This window comes from Oncorhynchus nerka, linkage group LG3 (assembly GCF_034236695.1).
Source record: "Oncorhynchus nerka isolate Pitt River linkage group LG3, Oner_Uvic_2.0, whole genome shotgun sequence".
Lineage (NCBI taxonomy): Eukaryota > Metazoa > Chordata > Actinopteri > Salmoniformes > Salmonidae > Oncorhynchus > Oncorhynchus nerka.
In genome coordinates this window covers 7,398,756-7,422,379 of record NC_088398.1, presented here as the reverse complement: position 1 = coordinate 7,422,379, position 23,624 = coordinate 7,398,756, and the positions used below count along the sequence as shown (strand labels likewise).

The window sequence follows — 23,624 nt, the reverse complement described above, 5'->3', positions numbered from 1 at the left end:
TCATTCATAAAACCTCTGAAAGTCTTGAGCAAGGGCACATCAACATAGTTTTCAGTCATGTTGGCTTAAGTATTCAAACCAATGACTTTTCGGTTACTGGCCCAGTGCTCTAACCAATAGGCTACCTGCCACCCTACCCAATTAGTTTGACCTTTTATTTTTTAAATGTAAATTTCAACATGAACATGATGCAGCTCATGGCTTTGTGCTATTCATTCATAAAACCTCTGAAAGTCTTGAACTAAGATCTCAATCAATCATGTTTTCATCTTTAAACCCACAGTAACTGAATGCTTATCTATTCCCCAACAGGCTGCTGAAGCACCATGATTCTGACCCGTCAAGCATTATATCCAGTAGTTGGTAGAACATATGAACTGTCCCACAGCATTTCTTCTCTCCCCCGGGCTGTTCGGGAGGACGACCGGTTCCTTCAGAGTGTTTAACCCAGCACCAAATGGTATTAAAGAGGAGTCCGGGCACACAGCCAGGGGAGGGCCAGCTAGGGGCCACTCAATCGCCATGGAAACTGCAAGCTGCTTAACATGCTGCAGAATAACATTTATTCATCCTTGACGCATTACATGACGAGTGGAAACATCCCAGACATGTTCTGCATTGAGGGATGTGGTTCATATGCTGGAGAGCCCCTGTTTACTGCTGCACTTTGTCTGTCCTCCTCATTCGCTCTCCTGTTTCTAGAGACACTTCCTGTCTCACTGAGCTACTGCTGTGGAGCTGATGGAGCTAAGCGGGTCAGACAAGGCTTCTTCCTGTTAATTCAGTAGTGCTGCCGCCTGGACCTGAGGGGCAGATTTAAACTGCAATGTTCACTAGATTTCTCTAAAGCACTGGGAGGCAAAAGTTCTGTAGGATCCCATCTATATTTTCTGTTGAATATAGAAAAAGCAGATGCAGCCAAAAGGTTCAGGAACACCTGGCGACAACATTAAATCCTGCCCTCCTTGGCAGTTGAGGTTGAATCATGTTGGATGGAAAAGTTAGAACCCCTCTGAGACCGGTCCACAGGAAAGACAGGTTTGGAGTGTATACTGATCTACAAGCTCTAGAATAGTTATGGAATAGTTGAAGGGTATTATGTGACATATCAAGTCTCACCAGATATCAACTGGGCTCTTAAAATCAGAAACAGTAAGGGTGGATACATCATATGACAACACCATCAAATGTGCAGATTAAAATATTAAGAATATTATGATCTGCCTGCCTATTTATCTGCCTATGATGCCCACCTATTAATGAGCCAATGACACCCCCCTCCCTTCTGTCATTTCATTAACTAGAGGCATTTCATCAAGCAAGGTATCATTTCACTGACATTTGTGTGGTTCCAATAACTATTTTAATTTCATCCTTCCAAGCCATTTGCGTGTTCAGCCACCTGGCTCATGTATACACTGGAGTGGCCTTTCATTAGAGATTTTCCTCCATGATCCTAGCTGTGCCAACATTCATGAAATACTACGGTCTCTCAAGAAATCATGCTTTGATAGGAGTAGTAAATGTCAGATACTACTACAGTTCAAATTTTGGTCAATGGGGTTTAACTCCACATGACATTTGTTGAAGCAGAAGTGACTTTGTTTCATGTGATTAAAATTCTCTTTCTAGTGGACTTATTTGTCAATAGTGCTTTACTCAGTTGTATCCTTTCAGATTAGTGGGCATAAAGGAAAGGTGACAAGGAAAGGAAGCGACTCACATTGGCCAGCCCTCCATGGTGACGGTCTCCTCAAGCTCAGAACTATAAAGCATGGTGTCATGAGTGACAGGCAGATTGCATCTCGTGTTGCCAGTGGGGAGAGAGATGGATCAGTCAGCTCCACCCCTCCTCCTGATGGATGGCTCATTGGCCTTCTAACAGATGAATCAGCTGTGGAAACACTATAAAACCCTAAGTGCCTTATGGCATTCTGGCCCCTGCTCTGCAGTCAGCTGACTTGTTACTACCATTCAGATGTCATTTGCATAAAACAAACAAATGCCATTACTACTTATTGGTGTGTCCTTTAATTGAAGGCCTGTGTAGCGTAAACACACCCAAGTTGATCATAAATTAGATGTCTGTCTGCTACTAGCAGCCAAAACAGTCAAGTACGCTGGTCAATAAATGCAGATTGTTTTAGTGCCATTCACACCTGACACTACATAAATTGGTGTGCATGCACACATCCATTCTTTATAAACATGAGACCAGGGCAGTTTCATCACTTTAATCATGAGTTTAATTATTTATATCAACAAACAAAAGTCTCTCCCAGTCCGTCCCTCTCCCACATCCACTTCAAAACCGTTCCGTTTCCCACCAGTGATGTGGTATGACCCTTGTGCAGGGCCATAAAGATCAGGATCACAAATTAAAACCATCTCGTGCCAGGAAAATAAAACACTAAAATAACTCAGTTAGCTCTTCATTTTAGGAAAACATAAGATTTAAAAAAATGTATCCACGCTCTCCCAACTCACACTTTTGTAAGATTTGTCAGTTCATTCATCCATTCTTTAAAGTCAATCACTCATTCATGCAATCACAGACAGAAGTAACAGGTTAAACCCATTACACAAAACACTTGTGGGACACGGGAGAAGGGACACATCACACCACCCTCCCCACTCATCCCCTCATTCAAACCCACCCAGATACAGCAATATCACCAATAACCCTACATAGGATCAGCCATTTATACTGTCGGGACATCAGCGAGACTACCATAGACGCAGAGTCATGTGAGAATCCCTTCACATCAAAGAAAATAAAATGTAGTTCCACCTACTGGCTAGGATGTGTACTTGCAAATACAGGACCTTTATTGGAAAACACTCAAGTTCAGATCAAAGTACAGTATCTTGGAAGTTCGATTATTTTGCATGACACGGGGCATTGATGACTTTTACAAAATAAACCCTTCAGCCGACAACGACCCCCCCCCCAGAGAAACAAAAATAAACCCCAAAAATACAATAAATAAAGTGATCATAATATTTGTGGGAAAGGCAACGAGAGAGAAATGGAGGGAGAGAATAAAAACGAGAGAAACATTTTGTTCTGTTATTCCCCCCGAGTCAGGGACTGAAATGAAGTTGTATTTACAGACAGACTGAGGAGAAGGAGCCTGGTCGCTGCTACACCAGCTCCCCTCTGCTTGAGAAAATCAAATGAAATTACAAGAACAATATAATAACAAAAAAAAAAAAAAAAAAAAAAAGGTAATTGATATTTACAGTGAGAGAAAGAGAGGGAAGGAGAGGCAGAGGAAGGAGGAGAGGAACAGAAGGCTCCGGAAGTGGTTGGGGCATTTACATTTTTTGGGTGCAGGTATTTTTGATCAAACCATCGTTGTTGTGCGGTGATGAGTGGGGAGGGAGAACAGGTGTGGTTGCTCTAACGCATGGTGAACATGCAAGTCTGTGTTGGTGGGCCAGATGAAAATAAGGTTTTACTGATGATAAATCACTGACGCTGTTAGAATCTAGACTTACAAAAACAAGAGTGCTAGAGTGGGTTGATTTGGAGATGGAAGATGGCCAGGGAAAGTCAAACACACAAAAAACCTCATTCACACACACACACACACACAAGCACTTACACTTAAGACCTCCCCTACATGCAGTGTAATTGTGCATCTAGACTGAATTGAGGAAAAATTAGAGATAAGGAGGAGTGAAAGTGCCAAGTACTTTCAAAGCTAATGTGACAGAGCTTTGGTTCAAGTACGGCTATATGGCCATTGGTGTACAGGTGTGACTGGAGGAGCCCTACCCCTTCCTATACACAGGTTGCATATCTCCACTGCACAAGAGATGCAGCCGGCCCCTACAGCTCCGCTCTACTCCACTTTAGAGATGTGCAAAGGTTACTTCTCACCTACACATGTCTCCAGCTAAACTGACTGGGACAAGAGCTTATAGAAACTGAATATGTACATTCCATTCTTTTAAAAAAGGTCCCTCTTATTCAAATAAAAGACATTAAGACTTTCACCTCAATGTTTCTTCTCAGAAACAGTTTAATAAAACAGCTTGCGGTTCCCGCCTTTGAATTTTTAAACCACCTGTGTGATAAAAGCTTCTAAAAATCACCTCATCCAATTTAAAATGCCAGTTGAATTTGCTGCTGTTTGGGATCCAATTTAATAAACCAAAATAACACAGCTCTTCAATTTTCAGAACTAATTAACACTTTGGACTTGGTTTGGGAGTATTGTCTTGGTAGATGGAACACCTCCATTCCCCAGAGTTTTCCCATTGGCTGCAGGGACTGATCTGCCCACGTGACCATTTGGTTTTTAACCTCTACAACGGAAGATTGTCCTAAACTGTCTGAACTGAAACGGGCATCAGTTGACGCATCCCATTCACTGGCATACATCATTAAAACAAAATGGACTTTCAAATAAATAAAACCGTTTTTTATAAGGGATCAAATTTGATTAGCAGAGATTATAATACAGAATAGTTTCTGTCAGATTCACCCATCTTCTACAACCCAACAGTCACTGGACTACTGCCACCAACAGATATTGTTTTACACCTATAATGGGAATATTCAAGGGATAAAAGATGATTTTGTAGTATTTTTGTTGTATGTGTGTGTGTATAGTTGTTTTTTGAAGTTTGGAGCCAAAAGGGGGTGGAAGAGTAGGAAGAGAGGGATGGGGTTGAGAGGAAAAGGGGAAAGACGGGGTGAATGGGGGACGGGGGGTTCAGGTGCTGTTGATGGATCCAGGTACTGAGCTGGGCTGGGCGGTACTGTCCGACACACTGCCATCTGGTGGAGGGAGAGACAGGACATCAGATACACACCACACTAAACACTTCAGTTCACCATCAGGTCAATGCTTTTAATATGTTGGGTTTAACATCCAAACACAGCAATATTCAATTAAAAAGGTTGTTAAATATTGATTTGAAGCTATATCCCCTATCTTAGTCCTGTAAATATGTAGTCATCTAATAAGCATGTATTGAACATGTAATAAGCATGTGTCGAGTTGGCTGTGCTATACATACCGTGTGAGGCAGGTGATGTCTGTGCGCGAGCGTGAGGAGGAATGAGTGTGGAGTTCAACTGGGGCTGGATAGATAGCTCTGAGAAAGACAAAGAGAGAGGAGGTTCATACTACACACACAGGATTCTCAACATACACGCTTCAGACTTACTCTGGAAAACTGAGGGGATTACAGAAGCTTGGGGCAAAAGGGAGGAGGGCATGGCTACTGACTGAGGGAGGGCCAAACAGAGGAGGGCATGGCTACTGACTGAGGGAGGGCCAAACAGAAGAGGGCATGGCTACTGACTGAGGGAGGGAGGACCAAACAGAAGAGGGCATGGCTACTGACTGACCGAGGGAGGACCAGAGGAGGGCATGGTTACTGACTGAGGGAGGACCAAACAGAGGAGGGCATGGCTACTGACTGAGGGAGGACCAAACAGAGGAGGGCATGGCTACTGACTGAGGGAGGGCCAAACAGAGGGGGGAGGGGTGTGGACTCACCGACGGGGCTGAAGTTGAAGAGGAGGGGCAGTTCTCGTCCGCTGGGCAGATGTGCAGTGGGCTGGCGCAGCTCTTCGAAGAAGGCGTGGGCGCAGGCCTCCAGGGGGGACAGCCTAGTCACAGGGGTGTACTCTAACAGACGGGAACACAGGGAGATGGCCTCTGGGGGGGTACGCGGCTTAAACACCTGACGGAGGAAGGGGAAAAAAAGTAATCTTGTTTGACTCATCTAGGCTGTCGTATTTGTTCCATTTCAAAATGTTCTTTCTCTAATATGGATCCCAATGGAAGACAATGGTGTTAAAGCTTTTTAAATAGAACTGAGGGCAGAGAGTACCTTTGTCCAGGGGTGTGCTTTGATCTGGGGGAATTTGAACTCTGTGTAGTTGGGGTTCATCTCTCGGATCTGCTCTCTCGTCGGAGTCCCCAAAACCTGGAAGAGTGAAAGATGCATGAAGTTTCTCCAAGAATGATCACTCCTCCCGCCGCCAACATAGACCCGCGCTCCCGCCGCCGCCAACATAGACCCGCGCTCCCGCCGCCGCCAACATAGACCCGCGCTCCCGCCGCCGCCAACATAGACCCGCGCTCCCGCCGCCGCCAACATAGACCTATAGTTGAAGTCGGAAGTTTACATAGACTTCGGTTGGAGTCATTAAAACTCGTTTTTCAACCACTCCACAAATTTCTTGTTAATAAACTATAGTTTTGGCAAATCTGTTAGGACATCTACTTTGTACATGACACAAGTCATTTTTCCAACAATTGTTTGCGGATTATTTCACTGTATCACAATTCCAGTGGGTCAGAAGTTGACATACACTATGTTGACTGTGCCTTTAAACAGCTTGGAAAATTACAGAAAATGCTGTCATGGCTTTAGAAGCTTCTGATGGGCTAATTTACATAATTTGAGTCAATTGGAGGTGTACTTCTGGATGTAGTTCAAGGCCTACCTTCAAACTCAGTGCCTCTTTGCTTGAAAATCAAAAGAAATCAGCAAGACCTTAGGAAAAAAATTGTAGACCTCCACAAGTCTGTTACATCTTTGGGAGCAATTTCCAAGAGCCTGAAGGTACCACGTTCATCTGTACAAACAATAGTACTCAAGTGTAAACACCATGGGACCACGCAGCCGTTATACCGCTCAGGAAGGAGACGCGTTCTGTCTCCTAGAGATGAACGTACTTTAGCGCGAAAAGTGCAAATCAATCCCAGAACAGCAGCAAAGTGTGAAGATGCTGGAGGAAACAGGTACAAAAGTATCTATATCCACAGTAAAACGAGTCCTATATTGACATAACCTGAAAGGCCGCTCAGCAAGGAAGAAGCCACTGCTCCAAAACTGTCATAAAAAAGCCAGAGTACGGTTTGCAACTGCACATGGGGACAAAGACCATACTTTTTGGAGAAATGTCCTCTGGTCTGATGAAACAAAAATAGAACTGTTTGGTCATAATGACCATCGTTATGTTTGGAGGAAAAAGGGAGAGGCTTGCAAGCTGAAGAACACCATCCCAACTGTGAAGCACTTGTGTGGCAGCATCATGTTGTGGGGGTGCTTTGCTGCAGGAGGGACTGGTGCACTTCACAAAATAGATGGCATCATGAGGAAGGGAAATTAGGTGGATATATTGAAGCAACATTTCAAGACATCAGTCAGGAAGTTTTAAAGCTTGGTCGCAAATGGGTCTTCCAAATGGACAATGACCCCAAGCATACTTCCAAAGTTGTGGTAAAATGGCTTAAGGACAACAAAGGTATTGGAGTGGCCATCAAAAAAGCCCTGACCTCAATCCAATAGAAAATTAGTGGGCAGAACTGAAAAGGCATGTGCGATCAAGGAGGCCTACAAACCTGACTCCGTTACACCAGCTCTGTCACGAGGAATGGGCCAAAATTCTACCAACTTATTGTGGGAAGCTTGTGGAAGGCTACCCGAAACATTTGACCCAAGTTAAATAATTTATAAGGCAATGCTACCAAATATTAATTGAGTGTATGTAAACATCTGACCCACTGGGAATGTGATGAAAGAAATAAAAGCTGAAATAAATCTCTACTATTATTCTGACATTTCACATTCTTAAAATAAAGCGGTGATCCTAACTGACCTAAAACAAGGAATTTTTACTAGGATTAAATGTAAGGAATTGTGAAAAACAGAGTTTAAATGTATTTGGCTAAGGTGTATGTAAACTTCTGACTTCATGTGTACGCTCCTACCGCCGCCACCAACATAGACCTACACTCCCTCTTCTTTCAATCTCCCACCCCTACAGTTTGGTGTCCTCTCAGCTCCCAGGTCCCCTCTTCTCTACCTTGATGATCTCTACCAGTTGGTCCACTCCACTGTCCCCGGGGAAGATGGGCTGTCCCAGCAGCAGTTCGGCCAGCACGCAGCCCGCTGACCAGATGTCAATGTTGGACGTGTAGTCCGTGGCGCCAAAGATGAGCTCGGGGGCACGGTAGTACCGCGAGCAGATATAGGACACGTTGGGCTCCCCGCGAACAAGCTGCTTAGCACTGGAGACAAGAGGGGAAGAGAGGTGGTCAGTCAGAGAAAAATATATCGAGACAGAGTAAGACAGAGATCGATTTAGACAGACTGAACAGTAAGGCGGCATTTACACAGGCAGCCCAATACCGATTTCTTTTTTTCTTTTTTTACCAATCAGATCAGCCCTGAAAAATCTCTCTAATGACCAATTAGTGGAAAAAAGATCAGAAGAATTGAGATGCGTTTACACAGGCAGCCTAAGGAACACAGTCAGAGACATTCAGAGATGGCCAGAGGTGCTCACTGACAGACAGGCAGACTAAGGAACACAGTCAGAGACATTCAGAGATGGCCAGAGGTGCTCACTGACAGACAGGCAGACTAAGGAACACAGTCAGAGACATTCAGAGATGGCCAGAGGTGCTCACTGACAGACAGGCAGACTAAGGAACACAGTCAGAGCCATTCAGAGATGGCCAGAGGTGCTCACTGACAGACAGGCAGACTAAGGAACACAGTCAGAGCCATTCAGAGATGGCCAGAGGTGCTCACTGACAGACAGGCAGACTAACCTGCCGAAGTCACAGAGTTTGAGGATGGCCGTCTCGGGGTCCACCAGCAGGTTCTGGGGTTTGATGTCTCTGTGACACACGCCCTGGGAATGGATATAGGCCAGACTGCGGAACAGCTGGTACATGTACACCTGGAGGGAGAACACAGGACACATGATGTTAACACACACAGTTAGCAGCCAGTAGCACTGATCATCATAATATCCTCCATTACGACTACAGTCATGCCAAGTGTCCAGACAGCTACAGTTGGTCACCAACTTCACTGCACTCAGAACAGTCAAACATTCTGGATGTATGCAACTTACTCAAACACATTACTAGAACTTGTGGGTTCTCTGCTTTAGACATGCCAGTAAAATGTTCCCATCGCGAAGCTTAGAGCTAGCATGACAGAAGATGTGACTGTATGTGTGTAAGGGTTTCTGGCTGTCTGAGTGTGCGTGTGTTGGGGTCACTCTATTGGGTCGTTAGCTGTGTTATTGGGCACACAGGGTGCAAGGGGTAGACAGACGGGTGTTGAGAAGGGGACGAGGTTGCCTGGCTATGGCAGGAGGGCAGATTTAGAGGGAAACAAGAGCTTAATTGCACACCACAGAGAGAGCAGGGGGGTGCAGAGGAGTGAGAGATGGAAAAACATTGTTATTTTTGCATGCAATATTTACTGTTCAATTCTAATAGTTTGTTGATATTGTTGTATCTTCTCACTTCTGTTTGCCACAGCAAGTTAAATAAACAGTAATGTAAACAAGTTTCCCATGCTAATAAAGCCCCTTTGAATTTAATTGGAGAGAAAGGGGCTGAAGAGTAGTGAGGGAAGAAGGGAACAAGGAGAGAGGAAGGAAGGGAAGAGATGCAGATAAAGAGTAGGGAGGGATGAGAGGAGCACAGGGAGAGGTGGAGAGATGCTGAGTGAGGGCAGTGTGTGTGTGTGTATGATCAGTATGCATCTCCACACCACAGGAGAGAGCAGCAGGGTGGGCTGAGGCAAATGGGCCATGAGACACAGATAGTCCTCTCTGCTGCCACGGAGCATAGCACACACAAAACTAACAGACAACATAAGTGCACTTTTTAACAGACAACCAAGCTTACTGCAAACAGAGAAAGTATGTTTCTCTTTCGCTCTAATTTTTTCAATTCTAAAACACTGAAGTAGGTATTGTCCCCAAGAAATCTGATGTAGGAAAAGCAGAGAATGGAGGAGTTGGAAAAGAGAGGTGACAGAGAGAAAGACTACAGTAAAAAGTCAGAGCAGAGAGAAAATACAGTTGAAGTCAGAAGTTTACATACACCGTAGCCAAATACATTTAAACTCAGTTTCACAACTCCTGACATTTAATCCTAGTAAAAATTCCCCGTATTAGGTCAGTTAGGATCACCACTTTATTTTAAGAATGTGAAATGTCAGAATAATAGTAGAGAGAATGATTTATTGCAGCTTCCATCATATTCCCAGTAGATCAGAAATTTACATACACTCAATTAGTATTTGGTAGCATTGCCTTATAAATTATTTAACTTGTGTCAAATGTTTTGGGTAGCCTTCCACAAACTTCCCACAATAAGCTGGGAGAATCTTGGCCCATTCCTCCTGACAGAGCTGGTGTAATTGAGTCAGGTTTGTAGGCCTCGTTGCTCACACACACTTTCAGTTCTGCCCATGTTCTATGGGATTGAGGTCAGGGCTCTGTGATGGCCACTCCAATACCCCGACTTTGTTGTCCTTAAGCCATTTTGCCACAAATGGGAAGTATGCTTGGGGTCATTGTCCATTTGGAAGAACCATTTGCGACCAAGCTTAACTTAACTGATGTCTTGAAATGTTGCTTCAATATATCCACCTAATTTCCCTGCCTCATGATGCCATCTATTTTGTGAAGTGCACCAGTCCCTCCTGCAGCAAAGCCCCCCCACTACAGGATGCCGCCACCCCCGTGCTTCACAGTTGGGATGGTTTTCTTCAGTTTGCAAGCCTCCCCCTTTATCCTCCAAACATAACGATGGTCATTATGGCCAAACAGTTCTATTTTTGTTTCATTAGACCAGAGGACATTTTCCCAAAAAGTACAATCTCTGTCCCATGTGCAGTTGCAAACCGTAGTCTGGCTTTTCTATGGCGGTTTTGGAGCAGTGGCTTCTGAAATCAGCCAAGACCTCAGAAAATGCAGTGGCGGAGATCTTTGTGGTCTATACTCGGTCTTGTCTCAGGATTGTAAGTTGATGGTTGAAGATATCCTTCTAGTGGTGTGGGGGATGTGCTTTGGCAAAGTGGGTGGGGTTATATCCTGCCCGTTTGGCCGTGTCCGGGGGTATCATCTGATGGGGCCAGTGTCTCCTGACCCCTCCTGTCTCAGCCTCCAGTATTTATGGTGCAGTAGTTTGTGTCGGGGGGCTAGGGTCAGTCTCTTATATGCGGAGTATTTCTGCTGTCTTATCCGGTGTCCTGTGTGAATTTAAGTATGCTCGCTCTAATTCTATTTTTCTTTATCTCGGAGGACCTGAGCCCGAGGACCATGCCTCGGGACTACCTGGCATGATGACTCCTTGCTGTCCCCAGTCCACCTGGCCGTGCTGCTGCTCCAGTTTCAACTGTTCTGCCTGCGGCTATGGAACCCTGACCTGTTCACCGGACGTGCTACCTGTCCCAGACCTGCTGTTTTCAACTCTCTAGAGACAGCAGGAGCAGTAGAGATACTCTCAATGATCGGCTATGAAAACCCAACTGACATTTACTCCTGAGGTGCTGACTTGTTGCACCCTCGACAACTACTGTGATTATTATTGTTTGACCATGCTGGTCATTTATGAACATTTGAACATCTTGGCCATGTTCTGTTATAATCTCCACCCGGCACAGCCAGAAGAGGGCTGGCCACCCCTCATAGCCTGGTTCCTCTCTTGGTTTCTTCCAGGGTTTTGGTCTTTCTAGGGAGTTTTTCCTAGCCACCGTGCTTCTACACCTGCATTGCTTGCTGTTTGGGGTTTTACGCTGGGTTTCTGTACAGCACTTTGATATATCAGCTGATGTAAGAAGGGCTATATAAATACATTTAATTTGATCTCTAGAAGACAGAACGCGTCTCCTTCCTGAGTGGTATGACGGCTACGTGGTCCCATGGTGTTTATTCTTGCATACTATTGTTTGTACAGATGAACGTGGTACCTTCAGGCATTTGGAAATTGCTCCCAAGAATGAACCGGACTTGTGGAGGTCTACAATTTATTTTCTGAGGTCTTGGCTGATTTCTTTTGATTGTCCCATGATGTCAAGCAAAAAGGCACTGAGTTTGAAGGTAGGCCTTGAAATACATCCACAGGTACACCTCTAATTGACTCAAATGATGTCAATTAGCCTATCAGAAGTTTCTAAAGCCATGACATCATTTTCTGGAATTTTCCAAGCTGTTTAAAGGCACAGTCAACTTATTGTATGTACATTTACATTTAAGTCATTTAGCAGACGCTCTTATCCAGAGCGACTTACAAATTGTACACTTCTGACCCACTGAAATTGTGATATAGTGAATTAGAAGTGAAATAATCTGTCTGTAAACAATTGTTGGAAAAAAAAATAATTGTGTCATGCACAAAGTAGAGGTCCTAACCGACTTGCCAAAACTAGTCAACAAGAAATTTGTGGAGTGGTTGAAAATCGAGTTTTAGTGACTCCAACCTAAGTCTATGTAAACTTCCCACTTCAACATCTATGTGTTTTCTTCTCATCAGATCCTTGGGGGAAAGAGTCCTCTAGTCAAATACAGTACCATTTAGGGTACCCAGACTTTAACATCGTTATTCCGTCCTTCTCTCATGACTCTCCCAAGACGGGATTTACAGTATTACCGGATTAGTACTCAAGGGGGAGCCACAAAACACAAAAAAAGCCTGATGGGCGTCCATTACCAGAAGGCTAACAAAATTAGTACAAGTAATGGCAAATTTCCATGAATGCTGCTAGCTAAATGTGCCAACAAGCACAAACGAAAATAAAGTAATTGCAAAGACAGGCAATCCAGCTCATAAAGTTATACATACATAGGAGCTACCGAATATAATTTTTGGTGAATTTGGACATTTACAAGCAAATGTGAATGAAATACATTGTACAAACAAAGTTGACACATGTTTGTCTGAAGGAAGAACAGTACTGGCTCTGGACCAGTATGTGAACACATTGTGTCTGTGTGCAGTCGCTCGGGCAACGGGCCTGTCTGCTCTGCTCGGAGAAGATGATAGCAAGTTAAACTTTGGTGTCGCTTTCATGAAAAATTAAGAATTCTGCATTTAGGAGAAAAGTTATATCTTGCTGCGCTTTGTAAACTCAGATCTAAAATAATTCTTTACGTAATTTCTGCTCGGCATCAGACAAATTTTGTGCTTCAGTTGCACTTGTCCACTGGGATGAGAACTCACTAAGGGCATTCTATCAGCAGACAGCGCTCTGATGTGTAGCTACTTTTCCTCAGTGTAACCAGCCTACTTCTCTCTCGTAAAACGCAAGATTAACTTCTAGCAAAACATTAGGAAATGTAGCCAGCTACATTGTTTCTATGATAAACATTAGAAATATGATGGCCATGCATTTTTTTTTCTTCAAAAGAATACCCTTGCATTTTCATTGTAAACTCATTTACTATGCAAATAGCTTTGCACTTCTGTTGTCATCTGATGAAAATGAAGCAAATTTCTGCTGAATGTGTTGAACCAATGTATTTTCTGGGAAGAAAACTATAGTTGCATGTCCCTGATCACTCTATTGTGGCCAAAAAAATAAACACGTGACTTTTAATATACAGCTGGACCCACTTGCTCCCGCTTTCTTCCGTTCTATTTACAAACACGGGACTGGCTTTCTGGGGAACTACGTTAAGCTTCATAACGTAAATAATTTGACAGGTGAAATGAAGAAACCAATCCAGTTTATCTCCTAATGTATTGCACAAGTTGACTGAAGGTATTTACTTAAAGTTGCTACAAATATGAACATTTATAGAAAAACGTTCATTTCCAAATAACCCGGTACAGCGCCCAAGCCCAGTACCATTTCATTTAAATAGAGAGCTCTGCCTCTAGCAGCATGGAGCTTAAAGAGGAACGATGGAGGGGTGATAGGGCAAGCGAGAGATGAGGAGAAGACAGACAGACTGAGTGAGAAAGAGGGAGAGTGAGAAAAAGAGAGCGAAAAAAAAAACAATGACAGAGAGAACGAGGATAAAAGGGAGGGAAAGTAATAAGAGAAACATGGGAAGAGAAGTAGTAGTGAGTGCATTACCTTGACGTATATAATGGGGATGGTGGTCTTGGCCTTGTTGAAGTGCCGGGCCACCCTGTACACTGTCTCTGGAACAAAGTCCAGCACTAGGTTCAGATACACCTCATCTTTCTGTAAGGGAAGAACAATAGGAGAAGAGCAATGTTGTTGAATCCATTTTGAAATGTAATCCATTTTTTCACAAGTCTGGATTTTTCTTTTTGCGGCATAAACGTGAAAATGTCGTTCCCAATACCTGGTAGTGTGACTTGTACATACCTTCTCCCCACTGGAGTAGAAAAAGTAACGTAGCCTGACTATGTTGCAGTGGTCCAATTTCCTCATGATCTGTAGTTCTCGGTTCTGGAGTATAGAAATAGCAAGGGGTGTAATTTAGGTCTCAAGATTTCATCAGTTGAGCAGTAGTAACATTGAGGTATGGGGAGAGAACATACAGAAATACATCTGATAGTGTGTGAGTGATTGGGGGGGGGGGGTTCTGTAGACTGCCAGTGGAAGTGAGTTGCACTATGTGTGTGTGTAGACCAGTGTTTCAGTTGAGTCACTAAACCGAGTCGTGTGCTTGAGCCCGAGTCGAGTCACAAGTCTGAGGCTAAGTTGAGTTTGAGTCACCAATGGTGAAGTCCGTGCTCGAGTCCTGATCCAAGTGCTCAAGTCTGAGACACTGGGTTGGAGTTTAACAAAAAAGGGAACACAATAATATCGGTTTATGTGCACATATATATTTTTTTAAAGAAGAAAAAAAAAGTTTGAAAGCAAAGGAATGAGTCCGGGGTTCTTTAGACATATTTGGTATTTTGGTTCCAAAAGTTTTTTTGCTCGCTTGTATTGGCGGCTTGATGCTTGTATGTCGCGCCTCTTGATTTGGCAGACGAAATCTGCCCAGCAACAACTAGTGGCAGTCTGGTGGGAAGATTTTCATGTGCGCATTGAAGTAATGCAAAGGTTTTCCTCCAGTTACACAAAGGTCATAATTGCCTACAATATGCAATAGCCCACAAAACAAATAAGTCCTTCATACACAGGATCAAACATTTTATTTTAATAGAAGGTTCAATGATGTCTTGAAAGGATGAATGGTCTCTGGACAGAATTGGCTATTGCTCCTGTAAGATTATTATTTCCAATAATTGTAACAGGCTCTCTGCTTTTTGTAAATCGCCCACTGAAAAGTTGTATTTATTTATTCCAGAGTGAAACCCAAAGGAAGACTAGGGAAAGTGGGAGGGTAGAGCGAGATGACAAATTCAAAGACAGCCTACTTTTTAATACTCAAGGGGAGAGAGAGACAATAGCTAGACTTGTTTTCCTTTTAAACTACTATTGTTTTCAATTTCATAAAGCAGTTTGTGTTTCTTAACCAGGCAAAGCTAAATAGTAGGCTGGTGACTGGTGGTTACAGGGAAATGAGTCGCTAACGCGATGTGCAGCCTACATACTCCCTTGATTTATTGTTGTGTTACAGCCTGAATTCAAAATGGATTAAACTATTTTTTCCCCTCACCCATCTACACACAATACCCTATAATGACAAAATGAAAACAATATACAAATATTTTGCCACATGTACTGACAATGAAATACAGAAATATCTAATTTACATAAGTAATCACACCCCTGAGTCAATACTCTGTAGAAGCACCTTTGGCAGCGATTCCAGCTGTGAGTCTTTCTGGGTAAGTCACTAAGAGCTTTCCACACCTGGACTGTGCAACATTTGGCCCTTCTTAAAAAAAAATAAAAAAATTCTTCCAAGCGCTGTCAAATTGGTTGCTGATTATTGCTAGACAGCAATTTTCAAGTTTGCCATAGATTTTCAAGTAGATTTAAGTCAAAACTGTAACTCGGTCACTCAAGAACATTCACTGTCTTCTTGGTACGCACACTCCAGTGTAGATTTGGCCTTGTGTTTTAGGTTACGGTCCTGCTAAAAGGTGAATTCATCTCCCAGTGTCTGGTGGAAAGCAGACTGAACCAAGTTTCTCTAGGATTTTTCCGGTGCTTAACTCCAGTCTTTTTTTATCCTGAAAAACTCCCCTGGCCTTAACAATTGCAAGCATACACATAACATGATGTAGGCACCACTATGCTTGAAAATATGGAGTGGTACTCAGTAATGTGTTGTAGTACTGCATTCAAGACAAAAAGCTAATTGCAGTATTACTTTAGTGCCTTGTTGCAAACAGGATGCATGTTTTGGAATATTTTCATTCTGTACAGGCTTCCTTCTTTTCACTCTGTCAATTAGGTTAATATTAATGTTGTTGATCCATCCTCGGTTTTATCCTATCACAACCAACTCTGCAACTGTTTTAAAGTCACCATTGCCCTCATGGTGAAATCCCTGAGAGGTTTCCTTCCTCTACGGCAACGGAGTCAGGAAGGACACATGTATATTTGTAGTGACCAGGTTTTAGTATTTGTTTATTAATTCGACCATTAAAAAAAAGCATACATAAAACAGTGTATTGATACACCATCCAAAGTGTAAGTAATAACTTCACAATGCTCAAAGGGATATTCAATGTCCACTTATATATATATATATATTTTTTTTTACCCATCTACCTTTAGGTGCCCTTCTTTCCAAGGCATTGGAAAACCTCCCTGGTCTTTGTGGTTGAATCTGTGTTTGAAATTCACTGCTCGACTGAGTGACCTTACAGATAATTGTAAGTGTGGGGTACAAAGACGAGGTAGTCATTCAAAAATCATGGTAAACACTTATTGCACCCAAATTGAGTCCATGCAACTTATGTGACTTGTTAAGCACATTTTTACTTCTGAACTTTAGGCTTGTCATTACAAAGGGGATGAATATTTATTGACTTGAGGCATTTCAGCTTAACATTTTCCATTCATTTGTAAAAATTGTGAAAAACGTATTTCCACTTTGACATCACGGGGTATTGTGACAAAAACACCTCAATTTAATTTTCAATTCAGTGGGTGTGAATACTTTCTGAAGGCACTTTGATCGGAGGCAGTACGTGAGTGGAGCCTGGCTTCCTGTCTGCCCACACTCAGCGCTTGCTTTCGCCGCAGCGGGTGTACCAGTGTGGCACGTCCTTCCCACTGCTAACTAGAGAACAGAACCCTCAGTTCTCTGCGCACCCAGTGCTGCTAATGTTCTGCTTATCATAATAACCTTTCCAGTCCAAGTGAAAATACACGGGAAGGTGAGTCACCAATGGTCGAGTACTTCAGCACGAGTACTACAACACTAGCATAGAGTGCCAGTGGAAGTGGGTTGTGCTGTGTGTCTGTAGACTCTGTACCTTAAACCTCTTATCCTGCAGAACCTTCTTGATGGCCACCATCTCCTGGCTGTCAATGAGGCGGGCCTGGTACACCACGCCGAAGGAACCATTCCCGATCACCTTGATGTCTGTGTAGGACACCTCCTGTGGGCGGTCTGGACCCTGGCCTGGTGTGGCCACCACAGTCGTCACCTTGCCACTGTCTCCTGGGGGAGAGGTACAGAGGTCAAAACAAATGAAGGTTTAAGGACCATTTGGGAAGGGGGCTAAAGGACCCCAAGTATTTTAGATGTTATCCAGATGCAGGGACACACACACCAAACACACACACACACACACACGGGACCATGAATCTGGGCAGGAAACGTAGTGACGGTCACCTCATCCTTTCTCCAATCCCCCAAGGGGAAACACTAAACAACAAATGTTAATCACCCCCCCCTCTCTAAATGTCCATAAACTCGGAAGCCTCTCCCCACAGACACATAATACTAGCTGGTAATGAGCTGTAGTAGCTGCACGCCTGGCTGTCACAGCTCTGAACATCGCTAACCTCTTCACCCCTCACTACACTGGACAGTACGGTTTAAATATGAGGAACCTGACAATATTGAGAAATGAATTCTTGCTTTCCTCTGTTTCTTGAGGTAATGGGCGATTTAACAAGGTGGGTTGGGTGAAAGTGAGGGCTCTCCAACATAGCTTTGACAGAATGTCATATCTATAGTTATTGTCTTCAAGGGAGGGTGCGTTTCTAAAGTGTTTGAACGGGGCCGGGACGATACCAGTATTGCGATACTCAAAGGATCACAATACTGGTATCATCACAGCCCTACTGTCTGTCTGATGTGCGACCTTATGGAAAGGAAGATTCTCTGAGCTCATACAGTGAGTGACAGATCTACTTCGGGTCAGACGTGCAGCTCAGCTTGTTGGCTGTGTCTGTGAATGGTTGAGGGTGAACTGACTGACACAGCAGCACCAGAGAAGCACAGATTGTGAAGGGAGGAGGAACACTACAGTAGAGGTAGGGCCTGGAGCCAACGAGCTTGTCAGAGCCTGTGATAGCATTGAATGGACAGTACAGTAGCACGCCCAGTGAGTGTGTGCACCGGTTCCTCCATTCGCCTGCCTCAACATGACCATGCTTTCTCTAATAACTCTGTATCTCCCAGTTCTATTCTAAAGTCTGACAAGGTCTCTTGAATAAAGCTGTGTAAGTGGGTGACTAGCTTAAGATTGTTGAGAAGACAAATTTGGATCTTCCTCTGCTGAAGATAAAAATGTATTTAATTTAGTTAGATCTTCCTCTGCTGAAGATGGATTTCATTTGGATCCTCTATTTCTAATTGTAAAGCCGGACTATGTCAGTCTCAGGAATCAGACTGGAAGGGAGGGTGAATGGCAGGTTTTGTTCAACACTACTAAAAGCATTAGGTGGGCGCAGTTGATTGATGGATTTAAAGTTACTCCTATGATGTAGACTAGACACCTCTGGATGCTTCTGGAAGGCATGTTGTAATAAACACACTGGAGACACCACACATAGCTTTTCACATACTAGTATACGAAGGGTCATCATAGCTAGAGGTAGATTTCACACTGGGTAGGCATTAGATTCATTGATTAATCCAAACCAGATCCTTGCATGACGCACTAAACTATTCTTCCTTCTGAAGTCTCATACGACCAGAGAACGTCGTCTGATCTGTAATTATGTGGCTCACAGCGTTTGAGTCTGTTTAGCCCTCTTCTTAAGGAGTGGAATCAGTGGGGAGAGTTTTAAATATGAAACAGCAGTGGCATGATAGTCACTTTAATAATGAGTGCAAAGATGAGCAGTCAGACAGATCAGCTGTCAGGGAAGTGCTTTGGTTCCTAAAGAGGAAGTTAACACAGAGGTCTGATGAGTATGATTGAATAAAAGAGTAAGAGGGAGAGAAATGATTTCCAGAACACTCAGACTTTAGTCTCAAGTAACTCATAAGTTATTTCTAAATATAAAGCGAGTGAACACGGTCACAAAAAGGATTAGCGATTACACAGCCATGCATTACAACTAGAGGTCGACCGATTATGATTTTTCAACACCGATACCGATTATTGGAGGACCAAAAAAGCCGATATCGATTAATCGGACGATTTTTTTATTTTTTGTTTGTTTGTAATAATGACAATTACAACAATACTGAATAAACACTTATTTTAACTTAATATAATACATCAATAAAAATCAATTTAGCCTCAAATAAATAATGAAACATGTTCAATATGGTTTAAATAATGCAAAAACAAAGTGTTGAAGAAAGTAAAAGTGCAATATGTGCCATGTAAGAAAGCTAGCGTTTCAGTTCCTTGCTCAGAACATGAGAACAAATGAAAGCTGGTGGTTCCTTTTAACATGAGTCTTAAATATTCCCAGGTAAGAAGTTTTAGGTTGTAGTTATTATAAGACTATTTCCCTCTATACCATTTGTATTTCATTAACCTTTGACAATTGGATGTTCTGATTTACACTGGCAATACTAAAGTGTCTCAGTACAGCTTCCATCCCTCTCCCCGCTCCTCCCTGGGCTCGAACCAGCAACACAACGACAACACCACCATGCAGAGTAAGGGAAACAACCACAGGCTCAGAGCGAGTGACGTTTGAAATGCGCGCTAACTAGCCAGCCATTTCACTTCGGTTACACCAGCCTCATCTCGGGAGTTGATAGGCTTGAAGTCATAAATAGGGCAATGCTTGACGCACAACGAAGAGCTGCTGGCAAAACGCACGAAAGTGCTGTTTGAATTAACGTTTACGCGCCTGCTTCTGCCTTCCACCGCTCAGTCAGATACTTGTATGCTCAATCAGATTATATGCAACACAGGACACGCTAGATAATATCTAGTAATATCCTCAACCATGTGTAGTTAACTAGTGATGATGATTGATTGTTTTTTATAAGATACGTTTCGTGCTAGCTAGCAACTTACCTTGGTTTACTGCATTCGTGTAACAGGCAGTTTCCTTGTGGAGTGCAACGAGAGAGAGGCAGGTCGTTATTGCGTTGGACTAGTTAACTGTAAGATTGGATCCCCCGAGCTGACAAGGTGAAAATATGTCGTTCTGCCCCTGAACGAGGCAGTTAACCCACCGTTCCTAGGCAGTCATTGAAAATAAGAATGTGTTCTTAACTGACTTGCCTAGTTAAATAAAGATTAAATAAAAAGTGTTAAAAAAAAAATTCCAATCAGCAAAACCGGTATCCAAAAATACCGATTTCCGGTTGTTATGAAAACTTGTAATCGGCCCTAATTAATCGACCATTCCAATTAATCGGTCGACCTCTAATTACAACCAAACATTTATTTATGCCAGAGCTACAGTATCCCTTTGAGAGAGGTAGCTAGTCGGCTAGTATTGCTGGTCTGGCACTAGAGAATATTAATCAGATTAGTGGCACTGCCACTTAACCTCTAAAATAGTGTTCCTCAACTCCAGCCCTGGTGGCCCACAACGGCAGTTTTGTTCCAGACCTGGACCAGTTTCCCAAAAGCATTTTAAGGCAAAATTAGTCTTAGAAGCATAGGATCATATGGTTCTAACAATGAACTTAGCCTTAAGATGCTTTTGGGAAACCGGGCCCAGTACTAATATAGACACACCTGATGCAACTAATTCACTGACCATCAAGCCCTTCATTAGTTGAATCAGGTGTAGGTGTGTTAGTGCTGAAACAAATATGTGCAGTCATGTGGGTCCCCAGGATAGGAGCTGAGACCAATAGAGCAGTAGGAAGCTGAGAAACGTCAGTAACGCTAAGTGCAGCCCCAGGATACTAAGATAATCCTAGTGGCAATTATTGCCTATGACTTGTCTTGTCTGACACCTTTTTGTCAGACATTTACAACCCTTGATCTTGGCTTTGCACTTCACTTAGACAAGTCAGTGTTACTTCCAGAAACCGAACAGTAGCGCAGCACCTTTGTTGGGGTTTCTGGTAGGTCCAGACACCTCCAGACCAGGAACAATGCTTATCAGTGGGCACACCCTTCTAGGAATGCAGTACTGTGGTCAGGAGAGACCAAATCAGACCCCATTCAAAACAGAGGATTACTGTTAGAACACCTGAACAGAGACTGAGCCACTGAAGAAGTGCTGATTAGGTTAGGTGTTCATGTATACCCTACTGGACTGAGAAGACATTTGACCAGCACCGTCATTTATCTGTCGCTCACCTGTTTCCAGTCTTCATCTCCCACCTCTAGCTTATCTTTCCAATGATTCACTCACCCTCCCTGCCTTCTTTCCCTGCCTCCCTCAATCTCTACAGTCAAATCCCTTCACACTGAAGCTTCAACATTTTCCCATAGGGTTCCATTGGAGAGCTGAGCACATTCACAGTGCAGTCTGAAGTGCCATGGTTGACCCAGGCCGGGTCTTCAACATGGCAGGGCTATCAGAATAGCAGTCAGTGATCAGAATGGAAATTGGTATGCAACGTTTCTGGTTTTCAACTGAAGAAATGTCAGCAGCAAATACATTTGAAATGATAAAAGTGTTAGGTTTAATAAAGACCCACTAAAGTCTTACCAAAATATGGGTACACTTTCAACCACCTCATGACATATGGCAGAGTAGACTATGTCTGTTTGACATGGACATTGTGGTGCAATGTTCCAGATTTGGTTTTCCCTAAGTCTGACTGTGTCAACACCTCCCTGTAGGTATTCTGCCAACACCGCATATCCAAACTACCATTGGGCATACAGTCAATTTCTGTCATTGCACTGAATCTTCAATGTACGGATATCTCAATGGAAATCTATCTATCAATATATGGACACGTGTGAAATTATGCAAATATAAGGAAAATCAATCATAGATCTTGAAGAATAACGAGATGAGACCAACACATATTGTATTTGGAAATACGTGGTTATGATGATAGTATTATTTCAATAACAAGATAGACACGTAACGGTTCCTTACCACCCACATTATTGCTCAATTGTAAAACGGTTGACCAAAGAACTGAAAAACAAAACTGGACTTGTAACGTTATAAAAATGACATTGACAGACCTTTGACACAGCGCACTCCAGCAATCTGGCTGGCTAATATATTCCTGCCATGGACAAGCTAACCAAACTGGCAAACTGGCACGTAAATTGTTCTTGAACAAGTTAAGCTAATTGTTCAGGGTCACAGTAAGCCATGTTGTACAAGTACCCAATATATTACGTTATGTGAACTGAATTAACGGTAACCTCGTCTCCTCTAAATAGCATATATAGCTGTTAGCTAGGTTACCGGTCTAACGTTAGCTAGCTAACTAAGCAACCAGCTACATAACTTCCAATGCTAATAGCTAAGATTACCGGCTAACTAGCTAAATGAGGACGACGGTCAACCTCGTTTGATTTCACCTAGGTAGGTAACGTTACCGCTGATGCCCGTTTTTTCCAATCTGGCTTCCAACGACAAATATCACGGAAATCTGGTTCCAATCTATTTTCATCAATTTCTCCCCAGTTTCTAACATCGTATAAACGTTTCGCCTCAAATGCTATGCTAGTTAACGTTAGTCAGATCTGTCACAATCAAAGCCCGGCTTGATCCCACTGTCCCTTTGACAAAAACATACATAGCCTAGCCAGCTAGTTAGCTAGCTACCTAGGTTAGCTTTGCGAAATGATAACATCGACAGTTTTATCAATTTGTTTAGTTAGATACTTGCTGTAAATTATCAGTACACACATATATCCCGATCCCTTCGTTTTGTGTTCAATTAGTTATACTCACGGGCTAGTTTCACATTTCCGAAGCCAGTCGAGCTGCTCCCTGTGGCCTGTGAAGCCCCAGATTTTCCTGCAGAACTCCCTCCGGTAACAGACGATCCGGCGGCGGCTGAAGCGGCTCCGGGAGCCCCTGGAGGCTCAGCAAACGAGCTGGTCCTGGGCCGCCCGCTGCCGCTCATATCTATGTGCGCTATAGCCGGGGCAGGGGAAAAGGTTGTTACGATTTAGAGCCAAGCAGGCACAGGGTTGACCTATCTTTTCTAATGTAGTCGTTACAAATTTAACTGCATTGGTAGCATATCGTTTTAGCTAGCTTGTACGTCTCCCCCTTTCTTCTTCGCTTGGCACAGTGGTTGGACTTGACGCACAGCAACGCACTGGCTGATAGCATTGCTTCATGGGTAACGAAGTTTTGAGGGTAGATTCAACTGGGGCGTATTCATTACGCCAATTCTGTTACAAAACGTTTCTTTAACGTAAACAACGGAACTACACAGGGCGGGGCCTACCTGAATTTGGCCAATAGAAACTCTCTCTTCGTTGCAAAATGCAAAAGTTTGCAACCGTTTGGACTAATGATTACACCCCAGAAAGTGCATTTACGGAGCATAGCGGTTACAAACGGTTAAAGTAAACAAATTACGAATATATATATATGAATATCTTTATTCAATTTATAATAGAAAATGCACACCAAAGACAGCGATTCATAGT

The 23,624-nt window shown here is 43.1% G+C and overlaps 1 protein-coding gene across 1 annotated transcript; it reads right to left on the bottom strand.

The window, feature by feature from the left end:
* Nucleotides 1–2,219: 2,219 nt before the first annotated feature.
* Nucleotides 2,220–23,293, bottom strand: LOC115124714 (glycogen synthase kinase-3 beta-like). Its single transcript, XM_029654161.2, has 10 exons — nucleotides 22,915–23,293; nucleotides 17,142–17,329; nucleotides 14,122–14,205; nucleotides 13,864–13,974; nucleotides 8,589–8,719; nucleotides 7,838–8,042; nucleotides 5,854–5,949; nucleotides 5,517–5,703; nucleotides 5,032–5,109; nucleotides 2,220–4,789 (listed from the first exon to the last, which is right to left on the bottom strand). The coding sequence occupies exons 1-10, from the start codon at nucleotides 23,087–23,089 to the stop codon at nucleotides 4,725–4,727; spliced, it is 1,320 nt and encodes a 439-aa protein (XP_029510021.1). The 5' UTR covers nucleotides 23,090–23,293; the 3' UTR covers nucleotides 2,220–4,724.
* Between the last annotated feature and the right edge of the window lie 331 nt (nucleotides 23,294–23,624).

Excerpts from the sequence above, each read along its gene's own strand:
- LOC115124714 (XM_029654161.2), bottom strand. The coding sequence starts at position 23,089 with ATGAGCGGCAGCGGGCGGCCCAGGACCAGCTCGTTTGCTGAGCCTCCA. Across the intron at positions 14,206-17,141 it reads TGCAGGATAAGAGGTTTAAG|AACCGAGAACTACAGATCAT; the intron begins GTACAGAGTCTA and ends TCTATACTCCAG. Across the intron at positions 5,110-5,516 it reads CTTCAACTTCAGCCCCGTCG|AGCTATCTATCCAGCCCCAG; the intron begins GTGAGTCCACAC and ends TGTCTTTCTCAG.